Source organism: Plectrocnemia conspersa, unplaced genomic scaffold, assembly GCF_051122295.1.
Source record: "Plectrocnemia conspersa isolate PC_06_02 unplaced genomic scaffold, ASM5112229v1 ptg000012l, whole genome shotgun sequence".
In the NCBI taxonomy this organism is placed as follows: Eukaryota; Metazoa; Arthropoda; class Insecta; order Trichoptera; family Polycentropodidae; genus Plectrocnemia; species Plectrocnemia conspersa.
In genome coordinates, this window is record NW_028277176.1 from 16,743,265 (window position 1) to 16,766,849 (window position 23,585).

General features: G+C 30.8%; 1 protein-coding gene and 1 long non-coding RNA gene across 5 annotated transcripts; one reads left to right on the forward strand and one right to left on the reverse strand.

Moving 5' to 3' along the window:
* Positions 1–410: 410 nt before the first annotated feature.
* On the reverse strand, positions 411–5,638 carry LOC148228415 (uncharacterized). Of its 4 annotated transcripts, none has more exons than XR_015811588.1 (7): positions 5,533–5,638; positions 5,215–5,461; positions 4,068–4,348; positions 3,730–3,937; positions 2,732–3,657; positions 2,575–2,649; positions 411–785 (listed from the first exon to the last, which is right to left on the reverse strand). It is a non-coding gene; the product is annotated as an uncharacterized LOC148228415 (long non-coding RNA). The 4 variants fall into 4 exon arrangements; XR_015811587.1 differs by having other exon boundaries at positions 3,730–3,945; XR_015811586.1 differs by having other exon boundaries at positions 3,730–4,009.
* A 1,308-nt stretch (positions 5,639–6,946) lies between these two features.
* Mulk (acylglycerol kinase-like protein Mulk) lies at positions 6,947–9,035 on the forward strand. Its single transcript, XM_088199546.1, has 3 exons — positions 6,947–7,107; positions 7,273–7,571; positions 7,724–9,035. Exons 1-3 carry the CDS (start codon positions 7,001–7,003, stop codon positions 8,572–8,574), a joined length of 1,257 nt encoding a protein of 418 aa, XP_088055672.1. The 5' UTR covers positions 6,947–7,000; the 3' UTR covers positions 8,575–9,035.
* Positions 9,036–23,585: the final 14,550 nt, after the last annotated feature.

The following is a 23,585-nucleotide window of genomic DNA, read 5'->3' on the forward strand; positions in this document are numbered from 1 at the left end:
TTTTTATAAAAATTTTAATTAGTAATAATAATATAAAAAAAAAACTACTTGCTTAACTACATGAAAAATGTCCTATGTTGGCAGAACTGTAAATTAGACAGCTGCCAATAATCACGCGTGTTCTAAGTGGCAAATGTTATTTTGCAACAACACTTTTGAAATTTACGAGAAGATCGGAGCCAACAATTTGCAACGTAGTAAAAAAAATTTGAAGAGACCGCGGCGACGCTTTGGTTACCCCTGATATATGTATATGTATATGATATATATGATAAATTACTTAATGTACTTATTTATTACATACCAAACTTTGAAGCATATGGTGGTTTTTTAATATCTGATGCATATATTATGGAACACTGCTATAATTGAATATTTAATTTTTCTAATTGGAGACTAAAAGTTAAAAATTAAAATTAGTATATTTTTATTACAGAAATATAGCACATAATACATAATTTATATTTCAATAATATTATAACTCACTCTTCTATTAATAAATTTTATTACAATATGCGCTGGTATTAGAAACTTGATTAATCTAAGTTTCATCAAATAATTTTGATTAAAAAGCCACTAAATGGCAAATTCTCAAAAATAAAAGTTTGAAGTTCACATTTAGTGTATTTCTTGTTTATAGCAGCATTGTTATAATCATGAGCTCTATGAACTGTATGAAGAACGTGACGTCATTAGGTTCATTAGTCCAACGTCTTAGATGGGCAGGATATTTTTCTCGCATGGATGACGTGGCTCCAATTAAATGGCTGACACTGATGAAAAAGCTGAAGAAGAAAAAAAATATTAAAAACAAAACAGCAATAAAACAGAAATAATGAATTGAGTCATTTTAATTGAATAAATGAATTGGTATCAAATTTCAATTGTATTTATTTAATTCATTTACTTTGTACGTGGCAATTAATTACTTCATTAATAATTGCTTGTTGCAAAAATGGCATCAACAAAATTGTTAATCGATTGTACCCGAAATCTGCAACAGGGTGTTATGTGTATTCTCCATCGGCAATGTCCTCAAGAAGACACATTCAGCATACATTCGGGATGCTGTTGCTTTATTGGTGGGCATTACAAGACGGAAACAGAGACCAGAACGACTCAGCATAAATATATTTTAACGATTATTGAGTCACTTTGCGGGGGGGGAGTCAGTGAAATGAAGACACTTGATTCTTCTCCCCCTCCAAATCATAATGAGTAATACACACTGTGTATGCTGTTTTTTATACTATGTAACCCATTAAATCATGACAGTCATAATTGGAAATTTAAAATAAATACGCTTTTTCCAATTCTTCTAAAACTACAAGCCAAATGCACCAAATGTGAAAACCACAAGGATTTCTTGCACAGTAAGGATTATACACAGCTCACCTACAAGAGGCAATAGAAACCTCTTTTCGCTGTACTGGCTGTACCTAAGCTGATCTCTAAAATTATCATATGCCCTGCCCTATGCCCACACAACGCCGCTCGCTACAAAAAACTCCAATCAATAAAATATTCTGGCATGGTCACAAAGCCATCAAAAACATAACCCAGAGGGTGTAACGTCTGATCTCTGAAATATGCCGGTTATGCTCTTATATGGCTGATCTCTGAAAGATACAAACATTGCTATCACTGTTTTTACAATGAAGGCGATCTTTTACGGAAATAACGATTGTTTTTAAAATTAAATTCCACTAGCGAGCTTTTAAAATATTTCATAATTTATCATATGTGGCAGTAGACCAACAATGAATTTTTCTAATTTTCGATATGCTCCAACTACAAAAGATGAGCCGGGGAATGTAATGTACAAGCATAAGTGGTCGCTCCAGGCGCCTCTAGTTCCCAATGTACAAAGGCTGACTCGCTTACATATCTGAGCTACAAAATTATACAAGCTCGGTTCTCAATGTATTTATACAAACATGCAGCGTGGCGAATCATGCAAAATTAAGAGATGGTCTTTTCGCATATTCACATCAAACAAAAGAAAGCTGTAATAAAAGGTGAACTTACAGGGAAAGGTTCCGAGATGATATCGGTGATCATCAGAAAATCAGCGAAGGGCATTATAATTAATTAATTTAAGAATTACTTATAATTAACTAGAAACATTTAAATGTGTGATTAACTCTTACACTGTGTTTGACGGCTCTAGCCGTCATGGGAAACGAGCCTTTTCAATTTTATATTACAGTTGTTTGATATATGTTAGGGTTGAAAATTAATTAAACGGAATATTAAAGCCTTTAACTAACGACATCTCTTGATGTTTGCTTAAAAACATTTCTAGATATATTAACACTATACCGATCGGAACCTTTAATTAGCGGACTTACATTAAAGGTATACACTTATTCCAAAAGTTTAAACAAAATTTACCAGTGGAGCTCAACATATTTTTATTATTTAAAATATAAAAATCCTTTCAATAGTAAATCATTTAATTATTAATTATTTTTAAATGTATCTACATTCATTCGAGACTATTGAATATATTTGGTGGTTTAAACAATAATTTTTAATTAAAAAAATTTGAAATATCAAGGCAATAATGCTTACCCAAGTAATTTTTTTATTTACTAGTTTATATATCATATTTAATTTAACACTGCTTAAAAACTCGCTGTCAACCCACTGCAAAGAGAAAAAAATATATTTTATTTGTATAACTTCATACTGAAAATTAACACATATTTTATCTAAAAGTTGTACTTACCGAGAAAAAAATCTTCATAATTCTGAATTACTGAACATGTTATTCCGTGTTCAGAATAAATTGTTTATTGTATCACACTTGTAAATCATAGTTTTATAGACTAAATGTAATTTTAAGAATTCATCGATGTGCAATGGAACTTTGCATTATTTGCACATATAAATCGTCTCTCATAAATTTTGTGTGCTGTACAAACTTTGCACACCTTCTCAAACGTTTCTTTGTTGGACATATCCATACAATCTGATGTTGCTTTATGCTTCCTAACAGCCTTTGCAAAGTTGTAGATGCATTAGTTCCAGATTTTGATGCAGCAGAAGAAGTAGAAGGTACACCGCTCGATGTATAAGGCGTCTGAATTTCCGTTTCATCTGGTTTTAATGGTTCTTTATTTTCAATCCAAAATTTTGCAACGATTAGCAAAAAATCACAAAATTTTATTTTTCCGCTTGGATTGGCCACTTATACACTTAGGCATCGAATAGCCCACAATTTAATAGACATAATACAGTCTTTTTCGTCCATTTTCTTGTTTTTCTAAATATTGGGTAGTGTGAAAGATATTGATCTGCATGATCCACTCCTTTCATATATTTATTATAATCAATAATACATTTCGGCTTTTTTTCAAGAAGTCCTGTTTTTCGATCAGTCCTCGTAGTATTCACTATATTTTAGTTATGAATTGTAGAGATCATTCGTGTCTCTTTTCTTCACTGTTTTCCATTACTGGAGCATAATCTCCCCTCTTCGTTTAAATTTTGCTTAAAAAATGCGCAGTTTCGTACATTTTTAGGGATTCTGGTAAACCCTGGGCTTTCTTAATAGTTCCGCAAAATCAATTTTTTTTAAATAGAGATTTTTCGCAATTTCGACACTATTATAAAAATTGTCTATGTAAAGATGTTGACATTTTCTTCGAGTTGCTGCAATAAGAGAAGATATTGTATTTTGTGGTGGAGTTGCAATACCTGAATATATTTTGAAACTGGATATACCTTGAAACGGAATTGCAAACCATTCTGACCAATAGTCCATATTTTGTTAGTTTACTGGGGTTGTAAACACTGAAGCCTTATCTTACACCCTGTTGAGCGGTATACAATTCTTTAAATTTATATTTATGGCAATTCTGCGTGTAGTACCTATTTGTTTCTTTACAAATTAAAATAAACAAATCGTCCCCAATATTTTTTTTTGCAAATCCTGCAACACTAAGATTAATAATAATAACCTGTCTTTATTTCCGATGTAGGAAAAGATGACTCTTTTCTTTACCTAAAAAATAGATATTATAGAATATAACTTTTTTCGCATATAGATAAAATATCCTTACCTGAAGGATTTTTAATCCAGTAGAAAGGCTAGACAATAAAGCTTGTTTGCCAGATTTAACGGTATTATCTACCCATTCTTTTTTTCAGAACTTTTAAAATTCGGCAAATCACTTTTATATATATTTAAAATAATATTTTCTTCAAAAAATATTTACATAATTTGTTTTAGTCCGTTTTGTGGAGGACTACAGGGTTAATTTTTGTTAATAAACAACCAATCGGAAGCTCTCTTTTAAGAACACGTGATTGTCACCCATTGAGCACTGTATACATGCGGTGACTGTTGGAAAAAAAAATAGAGTGTAGGTTAATTCATTTAGGTTAGGTTTGGGTTTTGTTTAATTTATTTTAAATCTAGCAGTATGTTGTCGAATGATTTGACATCATGATCTCCGATCATGTGGAAAGACGCGTACCGGATCATCCATTCATTAACGAATACAGTTTTATCGATACTGAGCAGTAAAATTGTAAATAAATTGTTTGATACATTACAACTGGCTGAATAATTGAAATTATATTTATAATAGTAAAAATATAAATTCACTGGTTATACATATTCATTCTCTAAACATACACATAAATTTTTTTGCTAATTTGAATACAGTATTAATCTCTTATTACCTGCATTTTTGGTTTCATACATTAGAGAAACAACGAAAAATATATAATAAAAAAAATAAGGAATTGAAATGTAAGAGCTATAGTTTATAAAGAACTTGAAAAAAAGAGACGGTAATCCAGTTTTCTTCGCTTGATTATTCTACCTACCAGGCGGGGGCGGTGAGATACTTTCTCTCTCGATCACTCGCGTCTTAAGTGACGAGAGTGAGTGAGAGATAAGGGCATGCGGTCAGTATACCCTCATCTTTGATTCACTCTAATCACTTAACATGCGAACGATCGAGAATGAAAGTATTTCACCACTCGCCCCTGCAACCTACTTCGTGTATGCATACTTAATTTAATTAATGTAAGTAGGTAAACTTTTTAACTATATGTTATTAATAAATTGTAAAGTAGTTAATGTATCAAATAATATAACTCATTACAGAACATTTATTGCAATGTATAGATAAAACTTGACAATTTTTATATGTAGAATTTTGAATACGCTAATAAGGAATTTATATATATTATACATACTTGGTTGAACTCCTTTAGATATTCGTTGCGAAATTATATAGGTCCATGTCCATAATGTTTTCGATTTGGTGAAATTCGTAAGCAAACTAAAGATGAAATTAATTAGGTTTTCGACCAAACCGGACAACAAAGTAAGTCGGTTCTTGAAACAGACTTCTTATATTAACGTTTATTTATCGAATCTCCGCTTTCAGTATGTTTAATCTTGGCAATCTTATGTCTAATATGCCCTAGAAGGGTTGCATATCTAAAAATATATCCAACTTTAAATAAATAAAAAAACTTACAACACATCACGTTTTGTCGATTTTTACTTACAAGTAGTCAAATTATGTGGTCGTTACTTATATTTCAGTGTAAAATCAGTTTAATCATGACCATATAACGGCCATAAAATAAAAGGCAGCTGTCACTTGGTGATAATAAGCGCATTTTCGGCCAGGTACATAACAGAATAGTATTCAACCAGCTTCTAAAATAAATAAAAATTAATACTTATCAAACTAATATATTTTTTAAACTATTTGCTTAAAGTCTAATAAACGATTATCTTGAAATGCAAAAATAAAAAAAAAATTATATGTCTGTCTATTAACTTGTAACCAGGGCTGTGGAGTCGTTAAAAAAAAACACGACTCCGACTTCGACTCCGATTCCGATATTTACCAACAACACGACTCCACTCCGACTCCGACTCCAACTTCGACTCCGACTCAAAAAAGTTTAATTTTATCAGGTATTTTTGGTGTTTCTCTACACGTTTAATATTCATACGCTATACACAGTCATTATTACGCAATTAAAAATTCATAAATTTCATAATTTAAAAAATGCTCGGAGTCGCTCATTTTTCACGACTCCGACTCCGACTCCAACTCCGGCCAAAACACCACGACTCCACGACTCCAACTCCGACTCCGACTCCGACTCCACAGCCCTGCTTGTAACCCTTCACAAGACTACACACATCGGTCACTGTCAGGTTCCTGAATGGTGGTGTTCGTTTTATTTTTAGTTTGCCGTTGATATTTAATAAGGCTTATTACATTTTTCCATGTAGCATAATAATTAGTTATTATTAAACACAAATTAACATGTTATGCAATTAATATTTTAACTAATTTGAACTGCCGTTCAGACTAAACTAAGTTTAAGTTCATTCTATTTCTTTCACTTTTCAAATGGAATCCTACAAAAAGGTTTTAATTGACAGTTTTATAGTTATTACAAATTTTTATTGTTGATTGTTTTTTGTGCTGTTTAAAAAATATTTTAGTTGTGCATCTTTTCTTCTGACGCCTATACTTAGTTTGCTTAGTGATTAATATGGTTCTAACAATTTTCCTGACTTTCTTTACAAAATATATCATAAAAAGTGCCCAAGAAAAAACATGTTTGTGTAAGTTTACCATTTTTATTGCTGTGTAATTCGAGAAATTGAGTACGGTAAAAAGGGGAGGAAATAATTTTACAAAAAAACATACTTAATGAAACGACATTGTAATAAATACTTTTTATAGATCTATATGACGGACGCCAACGAATGGCGTTGGTGTTGCCAGCGCTTGATCTGTGCCCGCTCCAAATATTTCAACCATAATGACTCTTAAAACGCACTACTTGTTTATTAATTATTGCTATTTTTAATTTAAAAAAGTGTATTTTTATTTTTTAAATATGTATTCTTAACTTTTAACGAAACTTTAATTTTCAATGGTCATTATTATGCTTAGGGCCAAATCTTCATTTGACAGCTGAGTTGCTTGGCGTTTAAGTTTGTTTCGTCATGGCGTTCGTAAAAATTATAAAAACGCTTAGAAACAATTGGAAAAAGTCTACATTTGGATTCGTAGTGTTGTCTTATTCTTTATCAGCAGCTAAAAATAAATATGAGTAAATATTTACAATGTTTTACTTTTTAGGTTATGATTTCGATTACATATTTTATAATATTATTTATGCATCTGATTTCAGTTAAAAATACTACTTAGACACACATGTGATGATTTGTCGGAATATTTTGATGCGATAGTAACATTATATATTGTTTTATTTCAGTACAAACGTTCTGATGCAAGTATGCTGTAAGGAAGCTATGAAATATGGTGAAGAAATCTTACCAGTATCGAAGCAACCGCGATCTGTCACGGTAATTTTGAATCCAGCGGCAAATAAACGTAAAGCAAAGACGGAATATGAAAATTTTTGTGATCCTTTATTACACTTGGCTGGTATAAGTGTAAATTTGCTACAAACAAATTCAGAAGGACACGCCAAAGAATTAGCGGAAAGCGTACCAGATTCTGAACCTGTTATTATTGCTGGGGGTGATGGAACATTTTGCGAGACAATAACTGGTGAGTAATTATTTTAAAAATTACTTAATTATTTTAATAAAGACAAAATCTAATAAATATGCATATGTTTTTAAGAACTTTGTATTATCGGCACTCATATTGTATTGTTATTATTCTAAATATTATATTATAATCATTATTTAATATTTTAGGTCTTTTACGAAAAAACGAAACTAACAACAATCGAGTAATTGGAATATTGCCGTTAGGTAGACGAAACTACATAGGAAATAAATTATTTCCACACGGTGATGATATTAATCGAGTCAAACAACTCACAAATGCAACAATGGCAGTTATAAAAAACGAGACTCAAACTCAGGACGTGTTGAGAATTGATGTTTTAGAAGAATCAGAAGAACCTGCAAAGCCTATATATTCTGTCGGTCCAATCGAATGGGGAGCTTTTCGCGATGCAAAAATCAAGCGAGATAAATATTGGATATACGGAGGTCTCCGAGACTATGCAACGTATATATTCAATGGGTATAAGAGTTCTTTGAGTTGGGAGTGTAAAGGTACATTAAAATATTCGCCTCCTTGTGGAGGATGCAACAGTTGCAAAGTTATACCGATTAAAAAATCAGAATTCAGTTGGGTGAGTTTTATATTGCCTAAGGAAAAACCCCAAGAATTAGAATATAGTAACGTAATGAATGAAAATTGTAACATGGTAGAAGAAATTTGTTTTAAATCCACAGAATTAGATATAATACCCGTAGAAAGTAAAGACAATTCGCCTGCGTATTTAGATGTGATTTTGAATAAAATGACACTGAGCTACATAGATTTTGTTAGGGAAGGTTGGAGAAGAGTCAACGATGATAGTTTAAATGTTAACAATAATAGTATAAAAGCTAGGACTGTTGAACTTTTGCCGTTAAATGTTTCAACCCCTGAAAAAGAAATTTGGTATAATATTGATAATGAAGAATTTGACGTTAAACCGATTAGAATAACTTTGTTGCCAAACAGTTTGAGAATTTATTGTTGTAAATCATAAAAGTTTTACTTAATGGATAATATTAAGTTAAGTAGGTAGATTTTAATTTAAAAAAATTGTAATGCAGGGTGCATGATAGAACTGGTATTTCCAAAAAGTAATAACTTATACATCTGGTTGATCAAGCAGTAACTTAGCTCATGTATAATGTTATATGATGAATTTGAAAAGTAATCAGAAATAATAATTAATTAAAGAGTAAAAAACAATAAATTTAAGCCTAAGATCACTGAATCTGCCCCATGAAGTTTGAGTTGTTGCGATCATTGAAATTTTGCCAGTATCTGATTATTAATTATTATTATTTTTAATGTAAGCTAAAGTGCATTTCTATATTGTATTTCAAAATGAATATTTTATTTCTTAATTACATTTATTAAGCATTAAGTTTTATATAATTACTGATTTTTTATTGTTGAATATAAATATATTATGTTGAAAACATTTTATTATCATGAAAATTTTATTACTTTTTTTCCATCCTCTACTTTCTTTTAAACCTTTGGTTATGGTGAGACGATGTACCGCTTCTAAGAATTTGTGCGAAAAACACGGATGATCGACTCGTTGCCGCTGACTAGATCATTTATTTGAGAGAATTGTGTCTAATTTACTGACAAAACCTTCATTTTATCGATATTAAGCTAGTACTTAACATATCGCAAAAAAATCATTGACAATTCTTTAAAAATATGAATTCTATGTCACTTTTACAAATGGTTTAATTATAAAATAATGGTTTAGGTATCCATAAAACTTTTGGAATTATATATAATAGGATATACAATATTAGACTATTCTTATTGCTCTAATGATTTATATGATTATAAAATTACTAAAGACATATTGCAACTAAATGATAAGCAGCTTGTAACTGTTTCGTCATTCTATAGATATGTTTATATAAAGGGGTAATTTAATTAAGACTATTTTCTTCATACTAATTCAAAAGTAGTGCACTACAAAACGATTTTTTCCATGATTACTATCGCATTCAATACAAATAATTTGGTAAAGAATTGGTTGCCTGTGCAGCTAATCATGCATCAACTGGAAATATAATATTTCTTCATTGCCTCTTTAAGAATGTCTGCTATTTAACGGGGAATTATTTTGAGAAACATGTGCATTAAAATAATTACTTTGTTACATAAAACGAATTGCTTGTACAATTATGTGGGGTAAATCTTCGTATTTTATCTTCGAAAAAGGATTCATTGCTGAGAGTTATTCATAAGGTGCCCGCTGGCTACCGCTCGCTCGCACCTAATCTATCTTTTAAATTTTTTAAGTTTTTAATTTTTTCCTTAAAATATAACCAACCACAAACGTTTTGTCTTATATTGTTATTTTTTATTAAATTAAGCTATAAATTAATTGTAAACATGAAAATGGTTATTAGTATGACTGTAAAATTATTTATATTATTGAAATAAACATATTTAAAAAAAACTGTCCAACAATAATGCACAAACAATTCGTTTTATGGAACAATTATTTTATATATTGCTCGTTTGACTTCTTTAATAATTCCCAAGATGTTTTTTTTTAATTTGCCTAAGATTAATATTTAATGCAAATATACCTGTGGTTAGTTTGAAAGTCATTCCTGTTAAATTTACATACTTCTTCAGAAAGATTAAATAAATACAACACTACTCAATATTAAAGCGAATTAGTTCCATAGGGTACTAGACAGGGGTAGTTGGGACAATTAAATTTTCCGTTTTCAAGTAATTGTCAGCAAAAAACTATATTCATGATATATTTAATATAGTTTTATTAAGAAAGGTTGGAATATTAATGAGACAAATTGTAATATTTGTTACTCAAGTATTGATATTTCCCACAGAGGAAAAGCTTTAATGAGACAGCATATTCTGACACAAAAACATAAACTCTCAGCTTTGATTATAGCCGGAACAGTAAAATATATTGAACATATTTTCATGAAAAAAAATTCTATTAAAGAAGAAAACAATCATTTTTGAATGGACAGTTGTATCATATTTTAAAACATTACCAAGCATTTCGATCTGCAGATTGCAATAAGAAATTATTTCAAAAAATATTTCCAGATTCCACAATTCCAAAAAGTATTTCTCTGGTAAGATGAAAACTTCAGCCATAATAAAAAAAATTATTGCTTCATTTCGTAAAAATCAAATATTGAAATTGAAAAACCTACTCTTTTTTGATGTATCAACAGATGTCAGTAATCATAATGTTGAAAAAACGTTTCGGTTATTAGTGCAGGGCCGGGACTAGATATTTTGTCACCTGAGGCAAAAGAACAAATTTGCGCCCTATTTTTTTACTTTCAATTAGTATTATATAATTTTAAGCAAAAATAAGATAAATTTAGAAAGAAAATAAATTTATTGATAATTATAATACACATAAAAAATCATAGAAATAGAACAATAGTTGTGGACATATTAAAAATAAAATGACATATTAAAAACTTATTTTATAGTTAAAATAATGTATAACATAGTTTACAAAGTATTTTATAGTTATTTTTTTCAACTTATTTTGTTTAACAGTCTACAACAAAAAAGTTATACAAATATGTTTTAAATTGTCACATAAAATCAATTAGAATTTAATTTACAATTTTTCGACAATTCAAACTCATTTGCTTAAAAAAATAACAAATATTACAATAGTAACAAAATAATATTGTTTATTCTTTACCGTTAAGGTTTTCTGTTTCGTGCTTTTGTTGAAGCAAATTCATAAATTATCTTATTAAAATCAATCCGTTTTGTAAAATCATTTTCACAAGGCTACAGCTCTGCTGAAAGAGGCTTCAGTAAATTTAAAATTATAACTGGTAATGTTAAAATTATCCTTAACCAATAACCAAATTCGGATAATACTTATATTGTATTCATGCATTATCTTATATATAATTGTTCTTCTTAATAATTGCCTTAGTTAGAGTAGTTTATATGCCCAGGGGCGAAAATCATATTTGGTGCCACCCCTCTTATTTTTTTTAACAGTTTTCGAATACGTCATTTATGTGAAAATATTTTAAATGTTGTTCACATACATTTTCACTGCAGAAAAAATCGAATATGTTATTAAAAATTTTCATCACTATTTACAATATTTATATTAAGGCAAAAAATACGCAAAAAATAACCTATCTAATTTTTAAAAATAAATGCTTTTTAAAGAAAAAAATAATATACATTGTATTGAAGATTATTTTTTCATGATTTTGATGATGCACACTGATCAATTACATAATCGAAATATTTTATTACTAATGTTTATTTTTCAAGTTAAATTACTAAGACGATCTTGTACCATTGAAGCTCGAAAATATGTCAAAATAATCTTTAACTTTTTGAACGATCGCCCACAACTTGCAGTCGATACTGCGACAGTTAAAAGAATCTCCAGTGAAGTGGAAAGATGTAAATATATCATTTACATATGCCACAATACAAGTAAGAACATCCAAATAAGTTTCGATAATACTTCATTACGAATAGTAAGCAGAATTTGTTGATATTTCTCGTTGCAATCAGTACGTTTTTCATAACATATATGATTTAATTCTCTATTCAAAACTCTACATCAAATAATACTTCTGTTTTAAGATGGAGTGTCAAGTGAAACACATTAGTGGGGTAATTTTTTTAGAGCAGAATCCTCTCATAATATATTCTCTATTTTGCTAGCGCCACTATTATCATGTCTCTTAATTTAAAATATCCTATTAATGATTTTATCAGTTTATAGTAAAATAATTAATTATTGATTAAAGTTTCTGATTTTTACTTTAATAGCTCCCGGGAAGAGTTTTGTGTAAAGAGAAGTCAGTGGAATCATAGACATTATGATGATTCAAAGGCAATCATACTGGATATGGTGGGTAAGTACTTTAGAATTTACTTCTTTAAAAGAATAATTCATCCTAAAGCGAAGCGTTTTCTTGCACATAATAACGTATCGAATAATAAGCCTATTATGGTCGCAAAATTTGGATTATTCAATAATCAGCCGTTTCAAAGCCCAAATTACAGACTACGCGTCCGTTTACATCCATTCATCTTCGAACACAATACCCTCAGAAGAAGGGTGAAATGTAAATAGTGAAACGCTCTCAATGCATCAGACTCTCCTCCCTCTTTGGCCCAACTTAAGAGATTCCAGTCTTTACTCCCTTATACTTTAAAGTCTATTTTGGCGTACGCTATGGATGCATCCTCGAGTACCTTCGAGGCGGGATGTTGAAAAACACAGAGCACCTCCGCCGGTGACAACACACAGGTATCGTGTTACCGTTCCCTCTCTCCGCGTTTTGATAATGAGGAATTGTGTGAATAAACGCGAATTGTGTAGCTGCCAGTTTCTCATTGTGCGTGCCCAAAGTTTAAAAAAAATGGCGGCCGTCTTCAAAGCGCCTTGTCTCCGGGAATTAAATGCCATCACGTCGCCGAGGTGTATGAAATAATTCCCAATAAAAGTGTGTTGCACAATGGACGCGAATGCAATTTGGGCCGATCTCGCCTTTTGTTGGTGACTGCTCCGTCTATAAAGAGTATATGTACTCTTGTGGACTCTTTGGAGCAGCTCGTTTGAATATTTGCTTTGGAGCGGAAGCAAGCGTTTATTTGTCTTCTTCGGCGCGAAGCAGTTTTTAAATGTTTGGTTGACGAATAAAGAAGTTCCCAAGCTTGCGCGCACATCAAACGAGAGGTCTGCGTCTTTCGACTGGTTGTTCCTAAAATATTCCGAAATGAACAGCGACATTATGATTGTATAAATATACATACGCACAAATATATAGTATAAACACACATACATACCTTGGGAGATCAGAATTAGTAATTATGACATAATTTTGATGGAGATCGATCATACTAAATTAAGTTTTCCTAGACCTTCCTAATCTCACAGATGAATCGCAAATCAATTGATTTAAAACTATAGTTCAGCGTACGCCACGGCTTCCAATTGTTTATACATACATTCGCGCGTATTAGGGCCGAGTCACAAGATGAAAGTCGTATATGTCGCACGAAAATACGATTGTGTGCGGTTTTTGTTTCTACCTGTACTGCAGTCAGTGGCGTAGCTATGGGGGGGCGGAGGGGGCGGGCCGCCCCGGGCGGCACTTGCTTGGAGGCGGCATATTCGCGATGGGATCGTCTAGTGTGGTTCTTAACCCTGAATGCACTAAAACATATATAAATCCACGAATAACAAGAGCTTAATAATAACCAATTTATTATTTTAAGAAATGCAGATTTTATGACCCTACAAAAAATGTATGGGGGGGGGCGGCAATTTTAAGGATCGCCCTGGGTGTCACATACCCTAGCTACGCCACTGACTGCAGTTTTAGAATATTTTGACAGCACAGGTAACAGTCTTATCGGTCTACACAACTTTCATAGAGTCGTTTTCCTGGTTTTGGTATCATTATTACATTTGCTACTTTCCAGGACGGGGAAAGTAATCCAGCCTTAATATAGCGTAAATATTGTTGTGATAATTTTCATTCATTTTTACGATAACTCCTTTAGTAATTTTCCTGATATTAAGTCTTTTTTTGGATCTGTGTCTGTTAATATTATTTATTTTATTTTTTTGTATTAAATTTCTCAATTGTCTCGCTTAAAGGGGTGATTTTAGATAATCTGCGATTTCCTTCGCATCTATTGTAGTTGCTGTGGCAGGATCGTATGGTGAAAATGCCTTCTCCAGGTGAGCTGCAAAGGTATCGGCCTATTCCTTATCACTTCTAGCTCATTTAATGTCGGAAACTTGTATATTGTGGCATTTTATTGATCTCGTTCACCATCAGATTATTTTTACGGTTTCGGTGGGAACGTTTTTGCTATATAAACTTTCACTAAAGATCTCGGAATCAAGTGGAGATTTTCTCTACACGTAAATGCGAAAAGTATTTTAAGACGCTCGACTTTATGAGAAACGCGTTTTATTTTGACAATCTGTCAGTTATTCGTGTCTACTATGACACTTTAGTTTGCAGCATTTTTGAATCGGGATCTCTTATTTGGAATAACCAAATACTCCCTCTTAATCGAAAAAGCTTAGAAAATATTTTTGAGATACCTTTATAAGAGGATATTTGATTATTATCCGTTCTTGTATCTCAGCGTTTAGATACGATTTTCTGAGTTTTCGCAGAAAGCTGTAGATCGTATAGAACATCGTATATACATCGTATAGATTATTATTTTTTAACGACTTTTATTCAGAAATGTATGTATAAAATTACATTTAACCCTTAATTATAATTTAAAAGTAAATATCTTAAAAAATAATCTTAAATATTTTAATGAGTACGTATCTTATTACCATTCTGAATGTATTGTTTGTGTATTGTCAATGTCGTGTCTTAAAATTTCGTTTCCATTCACGAGCGCTCCCTGTGAAATAATGGCGAGGCAAGTGAATAAGGGTACCTACCTACACCTGACTCTGTGATGTTTTTATTGCCGTATTGTTGGTGGTAAAGTGTGTAATGTCAAAATAGTGGTGGAAAGTCGAAGAACAATCGGTGGGTAATGGTGCAATTATCGTAAACCTCCCGTGAGCTCCTTGCGACCTTGGTCACAGACCCCAAGCGAGACATTGTTGGTGAAATCTACGAATGCTCTTTTTGTACAATACTGTTCAGTTGACGAATGTCAAAATAAATTACATACATATTCCCGAGAATTACACTACTCGAGGGCAACAATGAAACAATGCAAATGCTCTTTGCGTTTTGAATTTTTCTCGATAACCTATTGTACTACGTCTATCTGTTATGCTTATGCAATGTATACGTGAAAGCTTAAAATTTATGTTCTTCTCATTAATACATAACTGTTTTATTTTTATTTTAATTATTGCACACCAGTTAATTAACTGTTTTAAAGGGCGTTGGTATTTGAAATTAAACTGAAATTGTGCCTATCTGAGAGTAAGAACATAACTTTATTTACTTTGAAACACTATCTGAACAGTCACGTAAACAGCAAAAATTGCTATTTTATCATATGACTTTGAAAGTAGATTTTAAAATTTCAGAAAACAGCAATTGTATTTCAGTATATTTGCTACTCTATTATCAGTTGAGATCGACCTGCGAACTTTCCGATATAATGTATAGATCTTAAATCAGAAAATCTTAGAAATATTTATTCAAGTGTCTTTATTAGACATTGAATAAATTACATACGTTAATAACTGCATAATAAAACAAACTTTAAGAGTATGCCTTCTTTATGACGTCTCTTTTGGAGGGAAAGTCTATTTTACCCGTATGAAGCATACCAAAAATAAAATTAAAACATTAAAATAAAATCTTTAAGATACCCTTTGCATTGCTACTCAAATTATTAAACCAGATAGTGATGCACTGTTCTTTTGCACTTGTTGCATATGCCTAAAAAAAGGCAATAGAAAACTTGTATGTACTGTTTTCACTGTTATCATCGTAAACATTCCCACCGAGTTTTTTTTTTATTATTTTGGGTATATTTAACATGTAATTTCTGTATGCTTTTTTTCTGGTAGGGTTAAAAGTAACAAATATCACCAAAAGACACACATGCGTGATTGATGGCCTCGAACGCAACCTACAGCATTTATTGATACTCCAAACAATAATAATGTTTATTCAAATGTATTGCATAGTTGTCTTGTGTAGCAAACGAACCCAATTGTGCGCATCGTAACAATGCAACACATCCATCTTCATTATCGTGGGGGTCCTGGCTGCTTTTTCTCTCCGTGTCCACATCCGTGCAAATCGGCGTGTAATATTTTCAGTTTGTCCTCTTTCATTGTTTGGGCTTTAGAAACAAAGAAGACTCCCGTATGGTGTATGGGACAATGGTGTCCAAACCAAACAATATTCTAGAAGAAAAAAGCACGCGCCCTCCATTATCGAGCCGTGTGTTCTACACAACGGAAACATTTTCTACACTTCACGGAATCGCAGATGAATCTCGTGAAAGGAGGACTCCATGGTAGTCAATCACCGCGGGAATTTAATGCATTTTATTATTATTATTTATACTATTTAGCCACAGATCCAAATGTGATTAAATGGTAATAAAATCAAAGTGAAAAACTCGTATGATGATGATTCTGATAATACAGTTGTTTTATTGTATATTAAAATCCTATTTCATGTAATCCGGATTATCGGATATACAGGGACTTGTATTTACTCAAAAACTATGTGACAGTAAAATTCCATTCACTTAAATAAAATATGAAACAGTTACCTATATGGTCAGCTATAACAGCTCTTCTTCAATAGTTTATACTTGCCATAAATAAGTTTTATAATTTTATTATTATCTTAGTTTGATAAACAAAGTAAAAAAAATGTGAAAAATATTGGGAAAAGTTTTTTTTTATTAAAAAAACAATAACAAATTTAATTACCCTATAACATTTCACAAATAAATAGTACGATTAAATTAACTGATGTTGGTACGATTGAATAAATTGCAACTAATTACGTGAATTTGCAAAATAATTTATTTATATGCGAGGGAAATCCCTCTATTGCTTTTTTAAAGAAATTTATTAATTACTGTATCGAATAAATTTGTTCTATTTTGTATTTTTCAAGTAAAACTATTTTTTTCGACATTGGTGAAAGCGTGAAAAGCCTGGCTTTGCACTGAGTATTACGAACCGATGTTTTTCTGCGTTTCAAATATCAGATATACGTTTGACTGTTGAAGTACTGACTGGAATAGTGTAGCAACAAAGCTTATACATTTCTAAAAACGCTTCTTCCCCAGTTCTATTTCCTTTAAGAATTTCATAATCCTCATAACCGTTCTGGCAGAAAAATACAATATAATGTATATGGCCATCAATTCACATTTCAATTTTGATGAATCAAATAAACCTCCATTCGTCGATTTCAGGGGGGAAAATTTATAGGGAAATTAAGATAAACATTAAGATATTTTCTTAGAGTCACCTAATTTTGTAAGCTGTAGTTTCTTTACATCTTACCACCATTTATTTTACTAAAGTGTCAAATATCTCATTTAACAAGTGCAGATACTTTTGGTCGATATTAGTTAAATTATATATTTTTCGGTGGCTCGATAGTTTTTCTGTCTTTTATTAAAAATCCAAATCTTTCAACATTTAGCAACCATAACCGTATTTTTTTCTAGTTTCCTAATCATTGACAACATTATCAAAAAACTCGATTAGTTGGAGTAAATGCTCATATATGGTTGGAAATCGTTTCTTAACTTCAGATGTAATTAACGCGTTAGTGCGTCTCGAATCTATCCCGAAAATATTTCAGTGAAATCATATCGGAATACATTTTCTCCGGTAAATATATAATTTTACTAGTGAAAATATAATTTTTCTGGCAAAAGCTAGTCAAATTATATGATTTCAACTTTTCCATATGTAGTAATATATAAATTTACATACTGATCATTATTTATTTATATACGATGTGTAAATGTTACGGTGAATGTGTGAAGTCCACCAGTAGATATATATTTATATTGGCGAAAATATAATTTAACTGATATGCACTAGTGAATATCTATGAAATTCAATTTGACAGTTGAGAAACGTTCATTTGCTGTTCAAACCAAAACTTAACGCAATAAGAGTTCTAAGACTAATTATCGGTTTAGAACTTTCATTAGGTCAAGTCTAAAATGCAAATTATGCCAACTCTATAGAGTGTTTATCAAAGTATATTCAAATCACTTCTGATATAAGAGCGTTGGTGAAAGTATATTAAAACCGAATTTTGGTCAATAGGAGAGCGCGAAAACAATTATCACGTCGCAGTGTGACGGCGCCGATACGATTTTATTGCTTTTGTCGTGAATTTATCACTTCTGAGAAGGGATAATTGTTTTTTGCGCTCTCCTATTGGACAAAATTCGGTTTAGATGTGCTTCATTTGATTCTCACTTATAATATGAACGCTAGTTAACCGAGCTATCCCACTGCGACAGCGTGGGCACGATTTTATTGCTTTTGACGTGGATTTTTGACTTCTGAGAAGGGATCATTTTTTTGCGCTCTCCTATTGGGCAAAATTCAATTTATTTGATTCTTATTTATTTAAAAAAATATTAATAATAATATGAACGCTAGATAACTGACGATTTTATTGCTTTTAACGTGGAACAGGGATACTAAATTTTCGTAAAATAACTTCTACTTCTACAGAACGAGGATGTGAACTAAAAAACTTAACTTAAAGTGATAAGCGATATAATTCACGATATCATTTTGTAAAATATGAAGATATTAAAAAATGCTACCAGTTGTGAATTACAAGCTAACTCGAAAATGTCACGGAAAAAATGTACTCAATGACTGATGGACCAAAAATACACCTGAACACAAGATACAAATTTCGCATTAATACCTATTATAAAATTATTGATACACTACAAACTGAGATGAGAAAAAGAGAAGATATATTTAAAGTAATAGCAGGGACATTTTTGATAGTACTAAATTATGTACAACATACATAATGTCACCTTATCACTATTATTTGAAAGTAACAGGTATTTTCTAGGTTGTGAAAAGTTGAATAATGTTTACCCAAAGGACTAAAACAATAATATTGCAGATGAGCTTTCTATGTGTGGTATAAATTAGTGCAACAAAAACTAGAGATACAAACTTTATAAAATAATAGAAGACAATATTGATTGTATCGTTATAAATATTGATATTTAATTCCACGTATTCTTATAATATTTAAGATAGGATTTTTTAGTTATTGTTTTCCAAAAGTAATATCAAAATATTAAAAAAGCAGTAAGGGATGAATACAAAAATTTGCTTACATTTATACATAATATAAAAAAGTTTTAAATTAAAAAAAATGAATGACAAACAAAGGGTAATCATCCATTTTAGGGGTCGCATAAAATGATGAGGAAAGAATGTCGTGTATGTTTTTTTGTGTTTATAAACAATTCGATTGAAACAACGGATCAACAATGCGAGGTGACTATGATCGATGGGTGCTCGTCGCTAATGCCACCTGCTGTTGCCAAAAGGCATCGCTGTTCAGGTAATTTGTTACTTGCTCAGGATAGCAGCATTGTCGACACCTTGATGAGGATATTTTTACACCTGACGCCCGTTTTCTATTGTTGTTTCTATGTAAATGTATAGGTAAATGTGCACATATCAGGCGCTGATTGACACTCAGTGTATGTCAATGATTGTGATGTATTGCAAAAATAAGCGAAAATAACCATACGAATTGTGGTAATTCAATTACTGGATTGCTCCAATGAAAACAGGTATCACGAACATTTATATAGTCAGAAAAAGTGTTATAAAAACTCGTTTTTTCTCACTATTTTTGATGTATCATATACACCATGAATTGGTATCCACTTTTCTCTAAATATGTAGATGTATTTAATTAATCTAAAATATATGTAGGTATATAGAATTAAAAAATATTTGTGTAGTGTTTATTATTTAAATCCGTTTTTTATTGCAAATTTATATACATATATGAGCAGAATGTTCTTTCAAAAATATATTTTATAAATAAAAATAATATATGTTTTAGAATCTAGAGAGATTACAAAAAGCTGCACATTGAATAGGAAGTTAAAAGATTCCACAGGGAAGAGGTCGATCTGTCTCGTTTTTGTGGAAGTCAAGAAAACCCACAAGGTTCCCGTGTGTCCCTTCCTGGAAGTACCCTGGGAGTCGAAAAGCTCAGCTTCCACTGAGTGGTAACGACTGCCTACCGAGTGGTTTCCAAGCTCGACCTCCCGAGGTGGCGAGAGCACGGCGCTTTTGTTTATTTGAATCCACGACGTCATTTTACAACAGTTTACAGCAATAAAACTTTTAATGTTATTTACGAGCCTGTCAATGTGCCTCAAAACAACCAACGCCTTGTTTGTGGAGTCATTTCACAAATGTTTAATGACAATGACGCTCTCGCGTCCAAGGTGGTCGCGCTATTAACAATGCACACTAATTGACGTTTTTATTTCGCTAACAATATATTATATTTAAAAGGTATTATAATATATAATGAAATACAATAAGTCTATTTTGTATCTTATCTGTGTACGCGGAGAGATGCTTGGAACATAAAAACGATATGTTACAAATGGTGTTATTTGCTTTCATCTTACATGTTTTGATTCGAAAGGATAATCAATATGCTCTGTGATTACTACTATTACTATCACGAGTAACTTATTCTGTTGATTATTATAACCAAAACGGAACATGGATGGGTTCTTGAAGTAAGAGATTTTTTAAAAAGTATGGATTAATAAATTTCTGGGAAAAAATTAAAATGTGGAATAGCACAATTTTGATCAAAAGTAAAGCCAGTAACACTTGTTCGATTGTAGAGATAGATTCTTCCTAACGTGGATTGTGAAGAGACTGAGGCAAATGATTATCTGGAAAATGTAGATTAATGGAGAGATAAAAATGTTTTGAATATATCGATCAATAAAGGTATCCATTAGAGTATAATCTATCATTGAGTGCAAATCTTATTTTGTTAGCTTAATAACTGTAATAATTACGTATGTTAAAAACGATGCAGGCAATCGTTATGATTTTTCTCAACTAAATATTATTGATAAATCACTGATTTAATTCAAGTATTTTTTTATTTTTAGTAACTTCTACATTGAAAATATATTATTTAAAACATAGTTAGAAGATGAGAATAATTAGAGGAAAAAATGTAGTACCTACATATATGAACAAGTGGTGAAGTAGTGAATGAAATGTAATTAAAAATGATTATAGAATGCGATTAAAATAATGTAAGGAATATTATAAAAGTTTTAGCTGTCCATTCTATCTAGTAGATCCAGTATAATAAATCACTTAATATTTTAACAAGAAGTAGTCAAACTATTAGTTAAAAAGGATGACATATGTGTTATTTATACCTACTAAAAATATTGTATGGTACAATTTAAGATTTTAATACCGATTTGATTTGAATACATTCTGTATATTATTGTACCATAAATTTTAAACTAGAATTACGTAACTTCTTCTCGGTGGTCATCTCACATCTAAAAAGTCTGTACCTTACAGTGTATTGTAAAATGTAAATTCCTTCAAAAACAATATTGCATTATAAATTTTCGTGTCATGTACATACAGGATTGACAAAATTTTATAGGCCGCCATGCCTGATTAACAATCAGGGCAATAAATTATTCGATCATTAAAAAACGTACATATTCTACACTGTGAGATTGAAAAACACGATGACCACGTCATAACCATAAATTTCGACAGATGTTTCGATGAAAATATTTTTTATATACATACGTTCTAATGAGCATTTTAGTATTGTAGACAATTATAATTGTTTTAGAATTAGCATAATAGTGCGGTACAATATAATACTAATATTTTATTATAAAGATATTTTAGCTCATATTCTGTAATTATTTAAATGCAAGCATTTCTGCAAAAATTTTACAGATCAAACTTTAGGTGACAAAATTGCACTATTCGCAATTTGAGCTATTTAGTTTCGTCCAAAAATAACGACCACCAAACAACAAAAACGAAGAATGAAAGAATAGAGAGAAAGATTTTTTCTTTGGAAAAACGCATTGAACATTTTAGGGGGGGCAATAAAGCAATAAACCTCGGTGGGGAATGTATGGTGAGAAGCGTCAATGGCGGATTGGTCCGTGTCAGAGTATAAAAACGGATATATGACCGCAATAAAAGAGTGAAATCCGTGAAAGGCGAACCGTACAAACACGTTCAAATAAAGCGATTATATTTAATAAGTAAAAATGTAAACATGTTGTAAATTGTTATTTATGATGGTGGTGCCAAACACTGCGGTTGAACGGTTTTATAATGGTAGAATGGTACGTTTATATTGAGGATGCTGGAAGAAAGAAAACCATAAATATAACAAACACCATAGAACAAATTTGTAGGTTTTAATTAATGACGTAACATTTTAAAAAATTAAATCAAAGCCCTATTGATTATTATGATTAAAATATTAATATAATTAAACACAAGTTTGAAATATAATAATATAGGGACATTTGACATTTATAATTAAATAAACTGCAAGGAATGTGCGGTGAATGTCTTTTCTCAGAAGTAAAAAATCCACGCCAAAAGCAATAAAATCATACCGTCGCCGTCTTTGCGCTCTCCTATCGACCAAAATTTGCTTTGAATATACTTTGAGCAACTCTCTTATATTATAAGTCCATAGTAGTATCTGTATTCCTATCCTTGGAATTAATATAATTTGCATTAAACTCATCATGCAATCTTCGCAAGTAGTGAGACTTATTGAGAATTTATTGGATGACACAAGTCACTCTTAAGATTTTCAAATAGCTTATTAAATCTTCTCCACTTAAAAAGAAGCAATTTTCCTAAAAAACTTTTTGCATGTTTATTTTTTGTAAATTTGTTGTTTTTCTTTGATATAATAGGGGCTTAATGAATTTTAAAATTTCTTATTTCTTCCTTCTCATTTATCCCAAAAATAAAAAGTTATACCATAATACTAAAATACTACTAAAACCAAAACTGTAATTTGCTTTCTACGAATTTATTCCACATACTTTATATTATATATTGCTGATGATTTCTGTCAATGAAGCTCGTTTTATATTTGTGATTTAATACAATAATATTTTCACCATAATAATATTAAGATTATATTTTAATTATTTTCAGAGTAATTCATCATTTATTTAGATTATGATGTAATGAAAATAATGATAGCGTTGAATCGTATTTTGTGTATAATAAATACGTTATTATTACACGTTACAAAAATGTTTATGTTTTGGTATTACACGTGGGTAATTTTCGGAGCTATATGCATAGTTAGTTTCTAAATTAACATATTCCATTACAATAATTATAGTATTTAAACATTTCACTTAAAAATTAAACGAGTATTCGTGTAGTTAATAATTAAGATCTTCACGTATACGCGACACATACATTGATAT